Source organism: Cavia porcellus, unplaced genomic scaffold (genome assembly GCF_034190915.1).
Source record: "Cavia porcellus strain 051 isolate PalLab524CR breed Dunkin Hartley unplaced genomic scaffold, mCavPor4.1 scaffold_11, whole genome shotgun sequence".
NCBI lineage: Eukaryota > Metazoa > Chordata > Mammalia > Rodentia > Caviidae > Cavia > Cavia porcellus.
Window position 1 is genome coordinate 59,279,167 of NW_026947494.1, and position 17,186 is coordinate 59,296,352.

At 43.6% G+C, this 17,186-nt stretch overlaps 1 protein-coding gene across 1 annotated transcript in view; it reads left to right on the forward strand.

Annotated features, from left to right (window-relative positions):
• Map1b (microtubule associated protein 1B) overlaps positions 1-15,017 on the forward strand; it is a 103,538-nt gene extending 88,521 nt beyond the window's left edge. Inside the window, exons 5-7 of the mRNA XM_003461607.4 lie at positions 163-6,655; positions 9,240-9,478; positions 10,572-15,017. Of these exons, the coding sequence (XP_003461655.1) occupies positions 163-6,655; positions 9,240-9,478; positions 10,572-10,727 (6,888 nt within the window). The 3' untranslated portion in view covers positions 10,728-15,017. The remainder of the gene's footprint in view (positions 1-162; positions 6,656-9,239; positions 9,479-10,571) is intronic.
• The last annotated feature ends 2,169 nt before the right edge of the window (positions 15,018-17,186 follow it).

A 17,186-nucleotide genomic window follows, 5' to 3' on the forward strand; every position in this document is an offset into this window, starting at 1 on the left:
CCGACCCTATAGAACACCTAGTAGTGATCTATAGAACACCTGGTAGTGGATCGAGATGATGAATAGTGATCTATAGAACACCTAGTAGTGGATTGAGATGATGAATCTCAAATGACAGCCACTTAACCCTCCCCCTATTTTTCCTCTCTTCTCTACACCCAGATTGGTGAGTTACTGAGCACTACCCATCCCGCCAACAAAGCCAGTTTAACCCTGTTTTGTCCTGAAGAGGGTGACTGGAAGAACTCCAATCTTGACAGACACAATCTCCAAGACTTCATCAATATTAAACTCAACTCAGCTTGTATATTGCCAGAAATGGAAGGACTTTCTGAGTTCACTGAGTATCTCTCAGAATCCGTGGAAGTCCCATCTCCCTTTGACATCCTGGAACCTCCCACCTCGGGTGGATTTCTAAAGCTCTCCAAGCCCTGCTGTTACATTTTCCCAGGAGGGAGGGGTGATTCTGCACTGTTTGCAGTGAATGGATTCAATATGCTCATCAACGGAGGGTCGGAAAGAAAATCCTGCTTCTGGAAGCTCATCCGACATTTAGACCGAGTGGACTCAATTCTGCTGACCCACATTGGGGATGACAATTTGCCTGGAATTAACAGCATGCTGCAGCGGAAAATTGCAGAGCTGGAAGAGGAGCAGTCCCAGGGATCCACCACCAACAGTGACTGGATGAAAAACCTTATCTCCCCTGACTTGGGTGTTGTGTTTCTCAATGTACCTGAAAATCTGAAAAACCCAGAGCCCAACATCAAAATGAAGAGGAGCATTGAAGAAGCTTGTTTCACTCTCCAGTACCTAAACAAATTGTCTATGAAACCAGAGCCTCTATTCAGAAGTGTAGGCAATACCATAGAGCCTGTCATTCTTTTCCAAAAAATGGGGGTAGGGAAACTCGAGATGTATGTGCTTAATCCAGTCAAGAGCAGCAAAGAAATGCAGTACTTTCTGCAACAGTGGACTGGCACCAGCAAAGACAAGGCTGAATTAATCCTGCCCAGTGGTCAAGAAGTAGATATCCCAATTTCATACTTAACTTCAGTCTCATCTTTGATTGTGTGGCATCCAGCAAACCCTGCCGAAAAAATCATTCGAGTTCTGTTTCCTGGAAACAGCACCCAGTACAACATCCTGGAAGGGCTAGAAAAACTCAAGCACTTAGACTTCCTGAAGCAGCCTCTGGCCACCCAAAAGGATCTCACTGGCCAGGTGCCCACCCCTACCACCGCAAAACAAGTAAAACTGAAACAGAGAGCTGACAGCCGAGAAAGTCTAAAGCCAGCCGCAAAGCCACTTCCTACCAAATCAGTGCGAAAGGAGTCTAAAGAAGAAACCCCTGATGTCACAAAAGCTAACCAAGTAGAGAAGCCTCCCAAGGTTGAAAGCAAAGAAAAAGTAGTGGTGAAAAAAGACAAGCCCATAAAAACAGAGACCAAACCTCCAGTGACAGAGAAGGAGGTGGCCAGCAAGGAGGAGCAGCCTCCCGCCAAAGCCGAGGTAGCCGAGAAGCAGGCCACAGACGTCAAGCCCAAAGTTGCCAAAGAGAAGGTGGTGAAGAAGGACGTGAAGCCAAAACCTGAAGAAAAGAAGGAGGACAAGGAAAAGCCCAAGAAAGAAGTGGTCAAGAAGGAAGAGAAAACACCCATCAAGAAGGAGGAAAAACTGAAAAAGGAGGAGGTGAAAAAGGAAGTCAAAAAAGAAATCAAGAAAGAAGAGAAAAAAGAACTTAAGAAAGAGGTTAAGAAGGAAACACCACTGAAGGAAGCCAAGAAGGAAGTTAAGAAAGAGGAAAAGAAGGAAATTAAGAAGGAAGAAAAAGAGCCCAAAAAAGAAATTAAGAAGCTCCCTAAGGACTCAAAGAAATCGACTACTCCTGTATCTGAAGCAAAGAAACCAGCTGCTTTAAAGCCAAAAGTATCTAAGAAGGAAGAGCCTGTCAAAAAAGAATCTGCTGTGGCTGCTGGAAAGCCAAAGGAGAAGGGGAAAATTAAAGTCATTAAGAAGGAAGGCAAGGTTTCAGAGGCCGCGGCCACTGCTGCTGTGGCCACCACAGCAGCTGCAGTGGCAGCTGCTGGAATAGTGGCCACTGGTCCTGCCAAAGAACTTGAAGCTGAGAGATCCCTTATGTCATCCCCTGAGGATCTAACTAAGGACTTTGAGGAACTAAAGGCTGAAGAGGTTGATGTAGTGAAGGACATCAAGCCTCAGCTGGAGCTCACTGAAGATGAAGAGAAGGAAAAAGAAACAGAGCCCGTGGAAGCCTATGTTGTCCAGAAGGAGACAGAAGTCATCAAAGGCCCTGCTGAGTCCCCCGATGAGGGCATCACTACCACTGAAGGGGAGGGCGAATGTGAGCAAACACCCGAGGAACTGGAGCCAGTTGAGAAGCAAGGAGTGGATGACATTGAAAAATATGAAGATGAAGGGGCTGGTTTCGAAGAATCCTCAGAGACTGGAGACTATGAGGAAAAGGCAGAAACTGAGGAGGCGGAGGAGCCAGAGGAGGACAGTGAAGAAAACGTGTGCGTGAGCACCTCCAAGCACAGCCCCATCGATGATGAGGAAAGTGCGAAGGCTGAGGCCGATGTGCACATCGAGGAGAAGAGGGGGTCTGTGGCTAGCGGGGATGACCGGGCAGAAGAAGACATGGATGAGGCAGTGGAGAAAGGAGAAGCTGAAATGTCTGAGGAGGAAGGTGAAGAGGACAAAGCAGAGGATGCTAGGGAGGAAGAATATGAGCCAGAAAAGGCTGAAGCTGAAGATTATGTGATGGCTGTTGTTGACAAGGCGGCAGAGGCTGGTGGCACCGATCAGTACGCCTTCCTGGCCACATCAGCCAAGCAGCCAGGGGCCCAGTCTCCCGGCCGAGAACCTGCATCTTCGATCCATGATGAGACTTTACCCGGAGGCTCCGAGAGCGAGGCCACAGCCTCTGATGAGGAGAATAGGGAAGACCAGCCCGAGGAGTTCACGGCCACGTCTGGCTATACTCAGTCCACCATTGAGATATCCAGCGAGCCTACCCCAATGGATGAGATGTCCACTCCTCGTGACGTGATGAGTGATGAGACCAACAATGAAGAGACAGAGTCCCCATCTCAGGAATTTGTAAATATCACCAAATATGAGTCTGCACTGTATTCTCAGGAATCCGCCAAACCTGCTGTTACACCATTCAATGGCTTATCTGATGGATCAAAAACAGATGCCACTGAGGGCAAGGATTACAGTGTTTCAGCTTCCACCATTTCACCACCCTCATCCATGGAAGAAGACAAATTCACCAAATCTGCTCTGCGTGATGCCTATTATTCTGAAGAGAAAGAATTGAAACCCAGTGGCACATTGGAGGTCCAAGATACCACCTCGGCAGTTTCAGATGAAAGACTCAGTCCAGCCAAGAGTCCATCCCTGAGTCCATCTCCACCATCACCCATAGAGAAGACCCCCCTGGGTGAACGTAGTGTGAACTTCTCTCTGACGCCCAATGAGATTAAAGTCTCCACAGAGGTAGAAGCAGTCTCTGTGTCTCCCGAGGTGACCCGAGAAGTAGTTGAAGAACACTGTGCCAGTCCTGAGGAGAAGACTCTGGAAGTGGTGTCACCATCTCAGTCTGTGACTGGCAGTGCTGGCCACACACCTTACTACCAGTCTCCTACCGATGAGAAAGCCACTCACCTCCCGACAGAAGTCATTGAAAAACCACAGGCAGTTCCCGTGAGCTTTGAATTCAGTGACGCCAAAGATGAGAATGAAAGGGCTTCAGTAAGCCCCATGGATGAACCCGTGCCTGACTCAGAGTCTCCCATTGAAAAAGTTCTGTCTCCTTTGCGCAGCCCTCCCTTGATTGGGTCAGAGTCTGCATATGAAAGTTTTCTGAGTGTGGATGACAAGCCTCCCAGCAGAGGTTCTGAAAGCCCCTTTGAAGGAAAGGATGGAAAGCAAAGCTTATCAGACCGAGTAAGTCCAGTTTCTGAAATGACTTCTACTGGCCTTTACCTAGACAAACAGGAAGGGAAGAGCACAGACTTTGTACCAATAAAGGAAGACTTGAGTCCAGAAAAGAAAATGGATGATGTAGAAGCCATGAGTTCTCATGCAGCACTGGCTTTGGATGAAAGGAAATTGGGAGATGTTTCTCCAACACAAATAGATGCCATTCAGTTTGGATCTTTCAAAGAAGATACCAAGATGTCCATTTCTGAAGGTACTGTCTCCGACAAGTCAGCCACCCCTGTAGATGAGGGTGTAGCTGAAGACACCTACTCTCACATGGAGGGTGTGGCCTCTGTCTCCACAGCCTCTGTGGCTACAAGCTCATTTCCAGAGCCAACAACAGATGATGTGTCTCCCTCCTTGCATGCTGAAGTTGGCTCCCCACATTCCACAGAAGTAGATGACTCCCTCTCCGTGTCTGTTGTACAAACGCCTACTACTTTCCAGGAAACAGAAATGTCTCCCTCTAAAGAAGAATGCCCAAGACCGATGTCAATTTCTCCTCCAGACTTCTCCCCTAAGACTGCCAAATCCAGGACACCAGTTCAAGATCACAGATCTGAGCAGTCCTCCATGTCTATTGAATTTGGTCAGGAATCTCCTGAGCACTCCCTTGCCATGGACTTCAGTCGCCAGTCACCAGATCACCCAACTGTGGGTGCAAGTGTGCTGCACATCACTGAAAATGGACCAACTGAAGTAGACTACAGTCCTTCTGACATACAGGACTCCAGTTTGTCACATAAGATCCCACCAACAGAGGAGCCGTCCTATACCCAAGATAATGATCTCTCTGAGCTCATCTCGGTGTCTCAGGTAGAGGCCTCCCCTTCCACCTCTTCTGCTCATACCCCTTCTCAGATAGCTTCTCCTCTTCAGGAAGATACTCTATCCGATGTTGCTCCTCCCAGAGATATGACCTTATATGCCTCGCTCACCTCTGAGAAAGTACAAAGTCTGGAGGCAGAGAAGCTCTCTCCCAAATCGGATATCTCTCCACTGACCCCACGAGAGTCCTCTCCTTCATATTCCCCTGGTTTTTCAGATTCTACCTCTGCAGTCAAAGAGAGCAGCGCAGCAGCACACCACATAGCCTCTTCTCCACCAGTAGATCCGGCATCCACAGAGCCCTACAGCTTCCGTGCCTCAATGTTATTGGACACAATGCAGCATCATCTCACCTTGGATAGAGATTTGAGCACTTCTGGTATTGAGGACAGTGGAGGGAAGATACCTGGTGACTTTAGCTATGCTTATCAGAAGCCTGAGAAAACCACCAGGTCCCCAGATGAAGAAGATTATGACTATGAATCTTATGGGAAAACCACTCGGACCCCAGATGTGGGCAGCTATTACTATGAGAAGACAGAGGGAACCATGAAATCCCCATGTGACAGTGGCTACTCCTATGAGACCACTGAGAAGACCAAGACCCCTGAAGATGATGGCTATGCCTGTGAAATTACTGAGAAGACCACACGGAGCCCTGAAGAAAGTGGGTACTCCTATGAGATCAGTGAGAAGACAATAAGGACCCCTGAAGTGAGTGGTTACAGCTATCAAGTGACGGAAAGGTCTAGGAGACTCTTGGATGACATTAGCAATGGCTATGATGACTCTGAAGATGGTGGCCACACACTAGGAGACTCCAGCTACTCTTACGAGACCACTGAGAAAATTCCCAGTTTCCCTGAATCTGAAAGTTATTCCTATGAGATGTCTACGAAAACAACACGAAGTCCTGATTCTTCTACTTACTGTTATGAGACAATGGAGAAAATCACCAAGACCCCCCAGGCATCTGCATACTCCTATGAGACCTCAGACCGATGCTACTCTGCGGAAAAGAAGTCCCCCTCAGAGGCCCGCCAGGAGGTTGATTTATGCCTTGTGTCCTCCTGTGAATACAAGCATCCCAAGACAGAGCTTTCACCTTCCTTCATCAATCCTAATCCTCTGGAGTGGTTTGCAAGTGAAGAGTCCACTGAGGAATCTGAGAAGCCCCTCACTCAGTCAGGGGGAGCCCCACCACCTCCAGGAGGAAAGCAACAAGGCCGACAGTGTGATGAAACCCCTCCCACCTCAGTCAGTGAGTCAGCCCCCTCCCAGACTGACTCCGATGTGCCCCCAGAAACGGAAGAATGCCCCTCCATCACAGCTGATGCAAATATCGACTCTGAAGATGAGTCTGAAACGATCCCCACAGATAAAACAGTCACATACAAACACATGGACCCACCTCCAGCCCCCATGCAAGACCGCAGCCCTTCTCCACGCCATCCTGATGTGACCATGGTAGACCCAGAGGCCTTAGCCATTGAGCAGAACCTCGGCAAAGCTCTAAAGAAAGACCTGAAAGAAAAGACCAAGACCAAGAAACCAGGTACCAAGACCAAGTCCTCCTCACCTGTCAAAAAAGGTGATGGGAAGTCCAAGCCCTCAGCAGCTTCACCAAAACCAGGGCCCTTGAAAGAACCTTCAGACAAGGTTTCCAGAGTAGCTTCTCCTAAGAAGAAAGAATCTGTGGAAAAAGCAACAAAACCCACCACCACTCCTGAGGTCAAAGCTGCACGTGGGGAAGAGAAAGACAAAGAAACTAAGAACGCTGCCAACGTCTCCAAGTCAGTGAAGACCGCGACTGCAGGTAGGTGGAGGGTACCAGGCATTCTGACGTAGGTCATGACCATCCTTTTATTTAGAGCCCTTATATTCCATTTGTTCTGGGAAGATGAGGGCCTTCCCTCCCTCTACTGTTCTCTCCTGTCTAAAGGCATGTATCTTGGTCCAGTGTGGCCTTTAGGCCTGGGGATGGCTTAGCAGTATGGCCTGGTGCAGCTTGATGAGTACAGATAGAATTCCTGGAACACAGCTCCTGTATCTCCTGTTCTAAACCTTCAGGGCCTAGGATGTGTGTTTCAGGCTGCTCTAAAATTAGCTTCAAGTGTGCTGACCTGAAAGCAGCTGGGTGATGTAGGTCAGGAGCAACCAAAGACCTAGGGAGAACCAGAGATTCTGTGCCAAACCTGAAATGACAAACCTAGGCCAAGATGTAGCATCCTTTCTTTTACATAAAACAATTTAAATTAAAAATTAAGATTTTTACTTTTAAAGAATCATTCTTTGGTGGTATAACCCTATAAAAGTCAATGTTCTGCTTTCTGATCAGTTAAAAACGTAATTTCATTTGACCAGTGAGTGCCCACTGCAAGTTGAGAGGAAAATGCTGAAGCTCCTTCTCATTCCTCTCTCTTCCCGAGGCACACAAATAAGATACAGAACATTATTTCAGATTGAAATTCCACTTGGCCGCAGCAGACATCTCTGACTTCTGCTCATTCCTGTTTGTCACCAATTCCCAGATTTATGTGTTTCTCACCAGTGACTGGGGTTCCGGTATTGCTGCTTTTAAGTTATTCACAAGGATTTGCAATAATCCTTTTTTTAAATGGCTATGCAAGGATTTTAGATTATAGTTCACAAAGTAATATAAACTGACCCAAACACAAAGCCAAAAAAAAAATTGTTTTTTAACATTTTCTTGATTTATTATGGAAAGCTCAGAGATGAACCTTTGGGGCCCACAGATTCAGGACATTTTAGGGTATATTACTACAGTTGCAGACTTTTACTTTGTCTTTTATTGTTGTTGGGTGGTTTTTTTTTTTTTTTTTTTTTTTGAGACAGGGTCTCACTATGTAGTCCAGACTGGCTTGAACTCACTATATAGCCCAGGTTGTCTTTGAACTCACAGTGATCCTTCTGTAGAACTCAGCCTCCCGAGTGCTGGCATTACAGGTGTGCACCACTGTGCCCAGCTAGACTTAAATTTTAGCACTAACATTCTTATCAGATTTGGTCTTTTTAAATACAGAAAGAAAAATTTGTCCATGCTTAGAATGATCCTAAAACCACCAGGTTTGGTCTGAGAGAGCCACAGCTGATCAGCACTCAGGAGAAAGCCTGCTGTCCATTCACACGGATGAAGCCCGGCTGAGACCTGTTGCTAGCTATGCCTGGACATACCATCTGCTAGTCCACATAGTTGATTTTTTTTTTTTTTTTTCAGGGTTTGAACTTATAACCTTACACTTGCCAGGCAAGTGCTTACGCCGCTGAGCTAAATCCCCGGCCCAACACATTGTTGATTTTTTAAAAAATGTTTTTGGGCATTTGAAGAAATAATCTGAAAGGCAGAGTAACAAAAATGAGTAAATTTAGTTTTGAAGATGCTTTTTGAAAGGCAAATCTGGGTGACTATTTTAAAAACAAACGAGCAGACTTTGTCAGTTTCCAGATTGAGTTTCTATGGACAGTATTCATTTAGTTTTTATGGTGGTAATCAGTGTTCAAGGCGTAGTTGCAGACATGTTTATTAGAATGGAAACTCTTTTTTGTTTCTTCCATTGCTGGAAGTTAAACCTGGGGCCTCATGCATGCCAGGCAAACGCTTTAATATAAACCTTCTAACTTGGACAAGTCAGTGAGTAAGCAAACAGGATTCCTGGAAGTTTTGGGGTTCATCTGAATCTCTGCTTTTCTCAGGCCTCTTTGATTTAGGCTAGGAAATTGGGCTCCAGGATGCTGTCTTCCCCAGTTGGGTGTGTCTGGATAGGTTAGCTAGTCTTTCTTTTACCAAAATTTGATGTCTAGCCCTGTCTAAGGATGAGTGTGTCACTTGAGAGCATTGTCCTAAGGAGAGATACAGTGTTTCTTCAGGTTGTGTGTGAGGCTGAGATGCTGAGGGTGCTGGAGATCCCATGGGGTTAGGATCTGAACCATTTACTAGGTTATATTTAGAACATACTATTAGCCATGAACAAAACTGATATCAGATGAGACCCTAATGTGAATTCCTAAGATTATTTGACTATGGTTACCAGATACAAATGCTTGCTTTAGACTAAGTGTTTCTTAGATCTGTTTTTCAAATTAAAGCCCATGTTAGTAGCTCCTTTAGGAGAGGTATTATTATGTAGTGCCATCTTTTGGAAAGGCCTTGAACTCTTCCCTCATCCTGCTGCCTAATGGGTTGTCCATTATGAGAAGAATATCCCATTCTTCACTGATTACTAGGATACAAAAGATGGACATATGGGCATCTCTTTGTATGTTCCAAAGGACCTGCCTGGGAATTAGTGGGAAGGGATAGTGGATGCAGTGGGGAAGGCGTATTGGGTACAGGTTTATTTACATTGCTGTGACCCCTGCTTTGTCTTTGTTTACTAAAGGACCAGGCACCACAAAAACGACCAAGTCCTCCTCGGTACCCCCAGGCCTCCCTGTGTATTTGGACCTGTGCTACATCCCCAACCACAGCAATAGTAAGAATGTTGATGTTGAGTTTTTCAAGAGAGTCAGGTCGTCCTACTATGTGGTGAGTGGGAATGACCCTGCTGCTGAGGAGCCCAGCCGGGCTGTCCTGGATGCCTTGTTGGAAGGGAAATCTCAGTGGGGCAGCAACATGCAGGTAAGAGCTCCAAGACTATGTCTGTGCTGTAGTTGAGCTGGGGGAGACCTCAGTATCTGAAAAGTTAACCTTTTTTTTGGATGGATTCATGTGTGCTGCCTCCTGAATCTGTCACGTGAAATATCCAGAGGACAAAATCAACTAACATGGAAGACAGTCTATAGTAGTACTCTTGATAGCCCAACAACCATTGCTTGGGAGGAAAACCACCTTACTAAGACATGTTATTTTACTATATCTATAAAACAGGCCCAAGATTAGTTGCTCTTTCCCCCAACCTACTGAGTATTGTGTGTATGAATCAAAGTGATTATATCTCTGTAGAGATGCTGGAGAATTGTTTTTATTCTTCTGTGTTTTGTCAGCAGACTAAAGCTAGGAACGTGATCATTTAGGAAACACCTGCAGGTGAAATTCCATAGTAGGAACCTTGCTTCCCAAGAAACTTTCTGACTCCCAAACCATATGTGTGGCTGTGAGCTACCCCACCCCATCAGTCCAGCTGTAATTTTTGCTTACTTAACTTGTAAATCTGCATAGATTAGTTTGCATACTACTAATTATGTAATCATGTGAAATCTCATTGAAAGCATAGTGACCTCCTACTGAATATCAGATGGAAATCTTACTATTTAAGCTATTACCTAAACACCCCACTTCTCCAATCCCAAACACATACACAAATTGCAAACACAGGTATCTGTTCTTAGGGCAAAATGTTCTTCTGCCTAGTGAGTGGGGTTCTAAAGGCTTTGCACTTCAGTAATAACTAAACTTCTTAGATTAAATATGCATTACTTTTCATGCAAAATTTATCAGCTGTGTTAAAGGAAGTACAAGAAATTGAATCTTAACTAAAAAACTAATGATAAAAGCAACTAATTAATACCAGCTAGTTGCATTTAGTTCCTGTCTTTAGATTCCTCCCAGCTTTCTTTTGGTTCTTGGAAAGCATAAGTTGAAAAATCCTTTCATGTCTATTGAAAATTGGAAAACTTTTCTTTAGTTTTCTCTGTCTAATACTTTATTACCTTGTTTTATTTTTCTCATCTGGATTCTGTTTCTGCCTTCACTGAGCTCTTTTTTCTTGCAGGTGACTCTGATCCCGACTCATGACTCAGAAGTGATGAGGGAATGGTACCAGGAGACCCATGAGAAACAGCAGGACCTCAACATTATGGTCTTAGCAAGCAGCAGCACAGTGGTTATGCAAGATGAGTCCTTCCCTGCATGCAAGATAGAACTGTAAAAAACAAGGCCAGCCACACCACAGGATTTGAACTTTGTTTCCAGAAATTCTTCAATTTGAAACTACCTTTTCTAAAACATCAATTCATCTGATTAAGTCACTGAACAGTTACCTGCCAAATTTATACTGTGTCATGGTGATGCAAGTCTCAGTTTTTGCTGATTGCTAAGGGAAGTAACAGTATTCCCATAATAGGGTTCAAGTTACTGCAAAATTACCTACCCCAGTTCATCTCTGCTGAACATTTGGAAACCATGCACTAGCGAGCCCAACTGACTTCTGCTAGGTAGAGATATTTGTCTTAGAGAGAGAAAGAGAGAGAGAGAGGGAATGAGGGAGTGAGCACACAGCGAATGCAGGAGAGAGAGAAAGAAAGATACAAAGAATGAGAAAGAAAAGAATGCAAGAGAAGGAGATGTTAATGGTAGAGAGTTCTGGTGAGATACCCAGAGAGAAGAAAGAGAGCAGGATGGGGGAAAAGGAAGAAAACAACCATTAGGTTCTGCATTTTCTCAGGCAGTAGGTATTCTGTAGTCTACATAGGCAGTGTTTTTCATTTTTGTCAGTCTGAGTCATCAAAAATGGTCTTACTTTTCTAAAGCAATTTGGCTAGAAGAAAACAAAAAACTAAACTTCTTATGAGGGCATGTGAGATGTTCACACCTTTATTAAGCTCCTTCACTTTGAAGACTGCACACTGACATGATGTAGTTGAGTGTAGACTAGGCACATGAGTGGTAGGAGCCCCATTCAGAACTCTCTGACTCTAACCACACACGTAAGTTGATCTAAGGCATGCTCCCAGCATTTGTCCACCCAGGCGGTTCACACTAAGTCAATTAACCCGCATGCAGCAACACCCATGTCCACTCCAGTTAACTGAAGCAAATACCAAAGCAGTTGGGAGTACATATGGTAGACAGTTTGCCTTAGGAAGTGACTTGAATGTACAAAGATACTTGATGCACTTATTTTTTAATGTGAGACAGCAAGTTTATATCCGTGTAGGATTATAGATACTCCAGTTAAAGGAGTCCATGTGTGCTCGAGTGTGGGGGTATTAGAAGCTGATCTGATTGGTCCAACGGTTTGATGCTGAGTCATAACGCGTTGAATACCACTTCGGTGTACCTGTGGCCTCTCAGTCAAACAAGTTGTGCCTTTCATAGCTTCTTTACTGCTGCAAGCTCAAGATTGAAATGGCTTCTGTGATCAGAACTGGGAAAGCAGTGAATCTTATGGTGGAAGAGGTTCTCAGCAAGTGTACAGTATTTACCATCCTTTGTCTTACATTGGCTTTTTTAATTTCCATTAACTTCAACAAAATTATGGGAACAAGTGTACAGCAGAATTTTTTTTTAGCTATGTGAGGACTTTTCATAGATGAACTTTTTAACAAATGTTTTGATTTACAGGAAAATGCAAAGAAATTTCAAGTGATAGTCTTTTTTTTTTTTGAAGAGTTTCGTAAGACAAAAAATGAATAATGTTTTTTGAAGTCCTGGCAAGACTGAAGTCTGACATTACAGTAATAATATTTATTAGAAACCTGTAACTACAAGGAATAATGATACCTCCCACCCCTTGGTCCCCGTCATAAAAATCTGAGTATGTGCTATTTGAGAGTGGGAGCGAATGGCATGGTAGGCTACTTTTCAGGGCCTTTCCAAGTATATCACCCAGTGGTACCCTACGTACTTCTTTCAAGATCTTCAGCCATGAGGTAAAAGAGCCACGTTCAAAAGAGCCATAGCACAAATTTGCTTTGGGATTTTCTTTTCTGGAAAAAAAAATAGCTTGAAAACAAAATGAATTCCCAACTCCTACGTTCATCATGTAGAATTCCGACATAATGTCCATCATTGTCATCACTGAACCATGCACCTGGGAAGTGAGATCATAATGACAGCTGACATCTGCTTTCAGGTCGCAGATCAATGTACCCGGTGTTCAGATGTGGCAAACTTCTCAGTGACAACTGTCCTGTGCTCTGTCACGTTACGTTTCCTGCAGACTCTTAAGATTTATGGAGTAGTGAACAATGACCTCATTTTATTTTCTATGTTAGTTATTTATTTCAAAATTTAACATTTTAAGTTTATTTTTGTCTGTGATGTGTTTGTTTTGCACTGCTAACTACTATGAGGGTTTAAACAATGCTTCTTCAGGGTCCCTTCACTGAGGACCTATGCAGTCTACTTAATGCTGTGAATTACATTTTCCAAATGTCTAATTTTTTTAAGAAAATTAATATTCTTTTTTGTTAGGCTTCTCTAGGAACACAGTTTTTATTTATTACCCTGTTTTTTTCACATCCTTCAAAATACATTAAGGGTACAAAAGTTTTACATGTGATGGAGAAGTCATTGTAACAAAGATGGATTTCTCTGAGTATAAACTCATCTACTTCTGACTTCTTTGAGAAAAGCTAAAATACTCAAGATAATTACTTAATATTTAGCTGTTGAGTTGGTCCACATAATATGTGGGGAGAGAAACAATTTCTAGCCTTCTTGCCAAATCTAGACCTCTGGTTGATTTTTCTTTGAGTTATTTTTCAGTTCCCCAAAATAAGTTTCTAAACCGTATATATTATTTTGTTTTTTTTTTAAAAAAACCCAGCATTTTAGAAGATTTATATCCAGCCTTCAGTTGTAATTAGTCAACTCCAATCCTTATTTTTTAATTTTTTTCCCCTGCTGTGGGATTTAATGAGAAAAATATAAAAACTGTCACTGGTCAGCTGGCTCTTTTTCCTATGAAATCTGTCAGTACCATATTCCATCTGCTGTACTCAGTGATGGCCACAGAGCCCGAGTATATCAGGAAAACCAATATTTGCATTACAGGTTGCTCCTGTCCTTCCAGACACCTTTCCTACCTGAGTGACTAACCTAATTTTTCTAGTTCCATAAGTACACAGTTAGTTTAGTAACAGCCATCATAAAGTACCATGTAACTCATGGTGTAAGCTCAAAATCGACACAGGCTTCTAGAAGCTTTGTTTATACCGATTACTTAATCTGATTGTATAGGTTGACTATTTGAGTGGAAGGAATTTCCATTCTGTTTAAGTGATGGGATTCGATCAAGGTAGCGCTCATAATCATGACCTTTTGGGTAGTGTTCTTAAACAAAATTCTGCAGAGACTAAATATTAGAGATGATCCTCCATTTTCAATTTTAACCAATTCTGTCCCCTTTCTTGAGACCCCCAACCCCTGTGCATGCCTCCTCAGTCTTGTGGTGGGACTGGATACAATTATGACCCCCTCCCTTCAACATCATTTTCCATGGAGTTCAAAAGAAAAAAAATTTTTTTCTTAATGTTACATATCATAGTGAATGGTTTCCCCAGTGTATATGAATGTTTTAAGTGTCTCCAATAGCTTATGAAGTTTAGGAGCTTTCCAATACTCATTTAATAAGATTTAATCAGTTGCTAATGGAAATTTCACCACCTTTCATTTTCCCTCTTTTACTAAATTTTAGCTCTTGGGAGCTGCTCTACAATTCTGGAATTGCTTTTCTTGCCTCTCTTTAGTCATCTGTCACAGGTAGTTCCTGCTCAGTAATGATATTGTGAGTTAGGATAACTTTTTGTTTTTGGCGCCTCAGATTTAACAGAAAAGATCCTGTTTCCGTTGGAAAGAAACAGAAGCTTTTATCTTTTCACCAACTGAACAACACACCAAAAGCAGCCTAGGGATGAGCATTCTTTGAAAGCAATTAGGTTATTCACCTGGTATTAAAATGTATTTACTATTTTTAAAAAAATCTGTGACTTTATGAAGTTAATTTAAAAGGCAGCATCAAAAAAACTGAAAAGAAAGGGAAAAAAAAAAAAAAAAGAAACCGCTTCTCTGCACTTGTTTGGAACTCCCCAAAACAGGAGCCATGGGGAAGAGGCTCAGATGGGGGTGCCCTTCGGAGACCACGTGGGGCACACAGCTCCCAGTCACGCTTTCCCACACCGCACACGCCCTGGCCTTTCCAGCCCGGAAAGCAGCGGTCCTGAGCCTGCCGGGAAGCACTTCACACCCCTCTCTCTTGTTCTGAATGGTGTTTGTGTCAGTCTGCAGCTGTGTATGGTATTATGTCTTATAATCCTGCATCACTTCTATCCTATCCAGTCATATCTAATGTAGAAAATTAGTTTCCAGTGAAAGTAATATGTAGTGCTTTTATGATATTTGTGTGCAATATCCCCTCTTCCATTGAGGATATTTGATGTAAAGGAAAAAAAAAAAAAAAACCTCAGTTCCACAATAAAATACAAAAGTGGCAGAAGTTCATGTGTGTGCTGTCCTTGGCTTTCTGTTTCCAGCTGGGCTTCGCCATCCACAGCCTGGGTAACGGTACTCTTCAGGATGGGCTCCTTGGCTTTCAGTGATGGCTGTGAGGATCCTGCTGCTAACTTTCTGACTGCAATCTTACTATGTTTTGTGGCCAAGCTCTAAACCTAAAGAATGCTAACAGCTAAGGACAGAAACTGAGAGATGAGGGGACAGAACAATTCCAATGATTGCCAGAAGAGAAAAAGCAGACAAACTGTGTAATCAAGGCCTGCACAAACCACAAATAAACCAAAAACTATTTTAATCCTAGATCTGCCACACCCAGCTAGGTGGCCTGTCCCCTAATCTGGATTTTTCCTCCCTGTGAAATGAGAGGGCTTGACAAGCCAGTTAGATTCAATGGCCCCTCCCCACAGTGGTGTTCCCTGCTCTGTGATCATGCACCACACTTACCTCCCTCATTAATGCTGAGTGAGTCTTGTGCATCTGACACCTAGGACCTAACAGGAAAGGTGCTTTCATGTGACAAGAAACATTTAAGTGGGTGCAATATCCTCTGCCATTCAAATTGTTATGGTTTGGATATTCTGTGCCCAGCAGTGGGTTATACCTATGGTGTGAGGTTTAAAGGAGAAAAAACAGCTTATGCTCTAGTTTGACAGGAATGCAGACAGCCGAAGTGCAATGACTGGAGTGAGCTTAGGTGACCACAGAAGCCCTACAAGTGATGTCTAGCGCACTGGAATGTCCATGTGTGCGTGTGTCTGTGTATACATGTGAGGAAACTGCAGGCAGAGCAATGTTTAGAGGCTCAGCAAAGAGCAAGATTTACATACACTGGAGAAAAGAGACTGCTAATAATGGCAATGTAAAGTGGGGAGCCACTGGCACTTGATGTCCCCCTACAGGGCCACAGGCTTAGTGGCCTTGTCTTCAGAGATAGTTCTTTGGCCTTAAAAGGTCACTGCAGTCTGTTTTGTGGTCACTGTGATGTCCCTTTGTTACGAATGCTTTTTCATCTGGCATTGTAGTCCTAAACCATGGGACTGCGTTGTGCAGTGTGTAAGAGGGATTTCGAAACCCTCCAGAAGTTAAAGGGTTAAGTAAGCAGTGCAAACTGGACGTAGGAAATCATCACTTAGAAATTCTCATGAAATCTATCAGATAACATGAAATGGTTAAATATGTAGTGACAAATTGCTCAGTTTGGGGACGTTTCCTTCCAGAGCCTCAGGAAACCCTGTCACAGGGACTTCCTGGAGGCTGTCATCCTGTCTGACCCCTATCCTTTGTTCAAATGGAGAAGAATTAAAGCCTAGCTCTTCTACACACTGGAGGAAGGTTTCCAGTTCCTTTCCTCGTTGTCCAAGTTAATCACGAAATGTCTGTTGAGGTCCTGTGACATGTTTTTCCGTCTTTTGTGTGTGTTTACCTGACACAAAGCCTTATGTAGTCTGGACTGGCCTTGAACCCATGATTCTCCTGTCTAAGCCTTCACCCAAGTGCTGGAGTTTTAGGAATGTGTTGCCACACTGACTCCCTCTTTTGAATTGTACTTCTTATTGTGAATGCTTTTCTGTGTTCCTATAAAGATCTTTTGTTTTTGTTTTTTTGAGGTAGAGTTTCATTATGTAGCCCAGGCTGGCCTTGAACTCATGGCAGTCCTACTACCTCAGCCTCTTGAGTGCTGGGATTACAAGTGTGCACCACCACACCTGGCTTACAATTTTTTTTTTTTTTTTTTTTTTTACATCCACTTGATTCATGAATTCTTGGGCTCTGGCATGATTCTAGATCATTTCTTCAAGATAGTGTGTGTCTTGGGAATTGACCAGTGCCATGCTTTAGTTTTGGTCACACATAGCTCCTTCTCTATGAACAGTCCTGGAGAGTTCCTCTGGGGGGGCTGCTGTCCATATTTTCCAATGGCAAAATAGAGTTCGCTCCATACCCCAGTAGACTCAAGTCTGTTCTGTGGCCCAGGCCTTCCCCAATCAAACAGGTCCATGCTGTTCTGATGCAGTTTCAGAGGTTTCAGTGCCATGGGTAAACTGATGACGTCTACAGTCACATGTGCGACCCGTATCTCTTCTCTCTTTTCCATGCTCATCAGTCTAGTTACCATCAAGATCCCTACATGGATATTCAATAGGCATCTTTA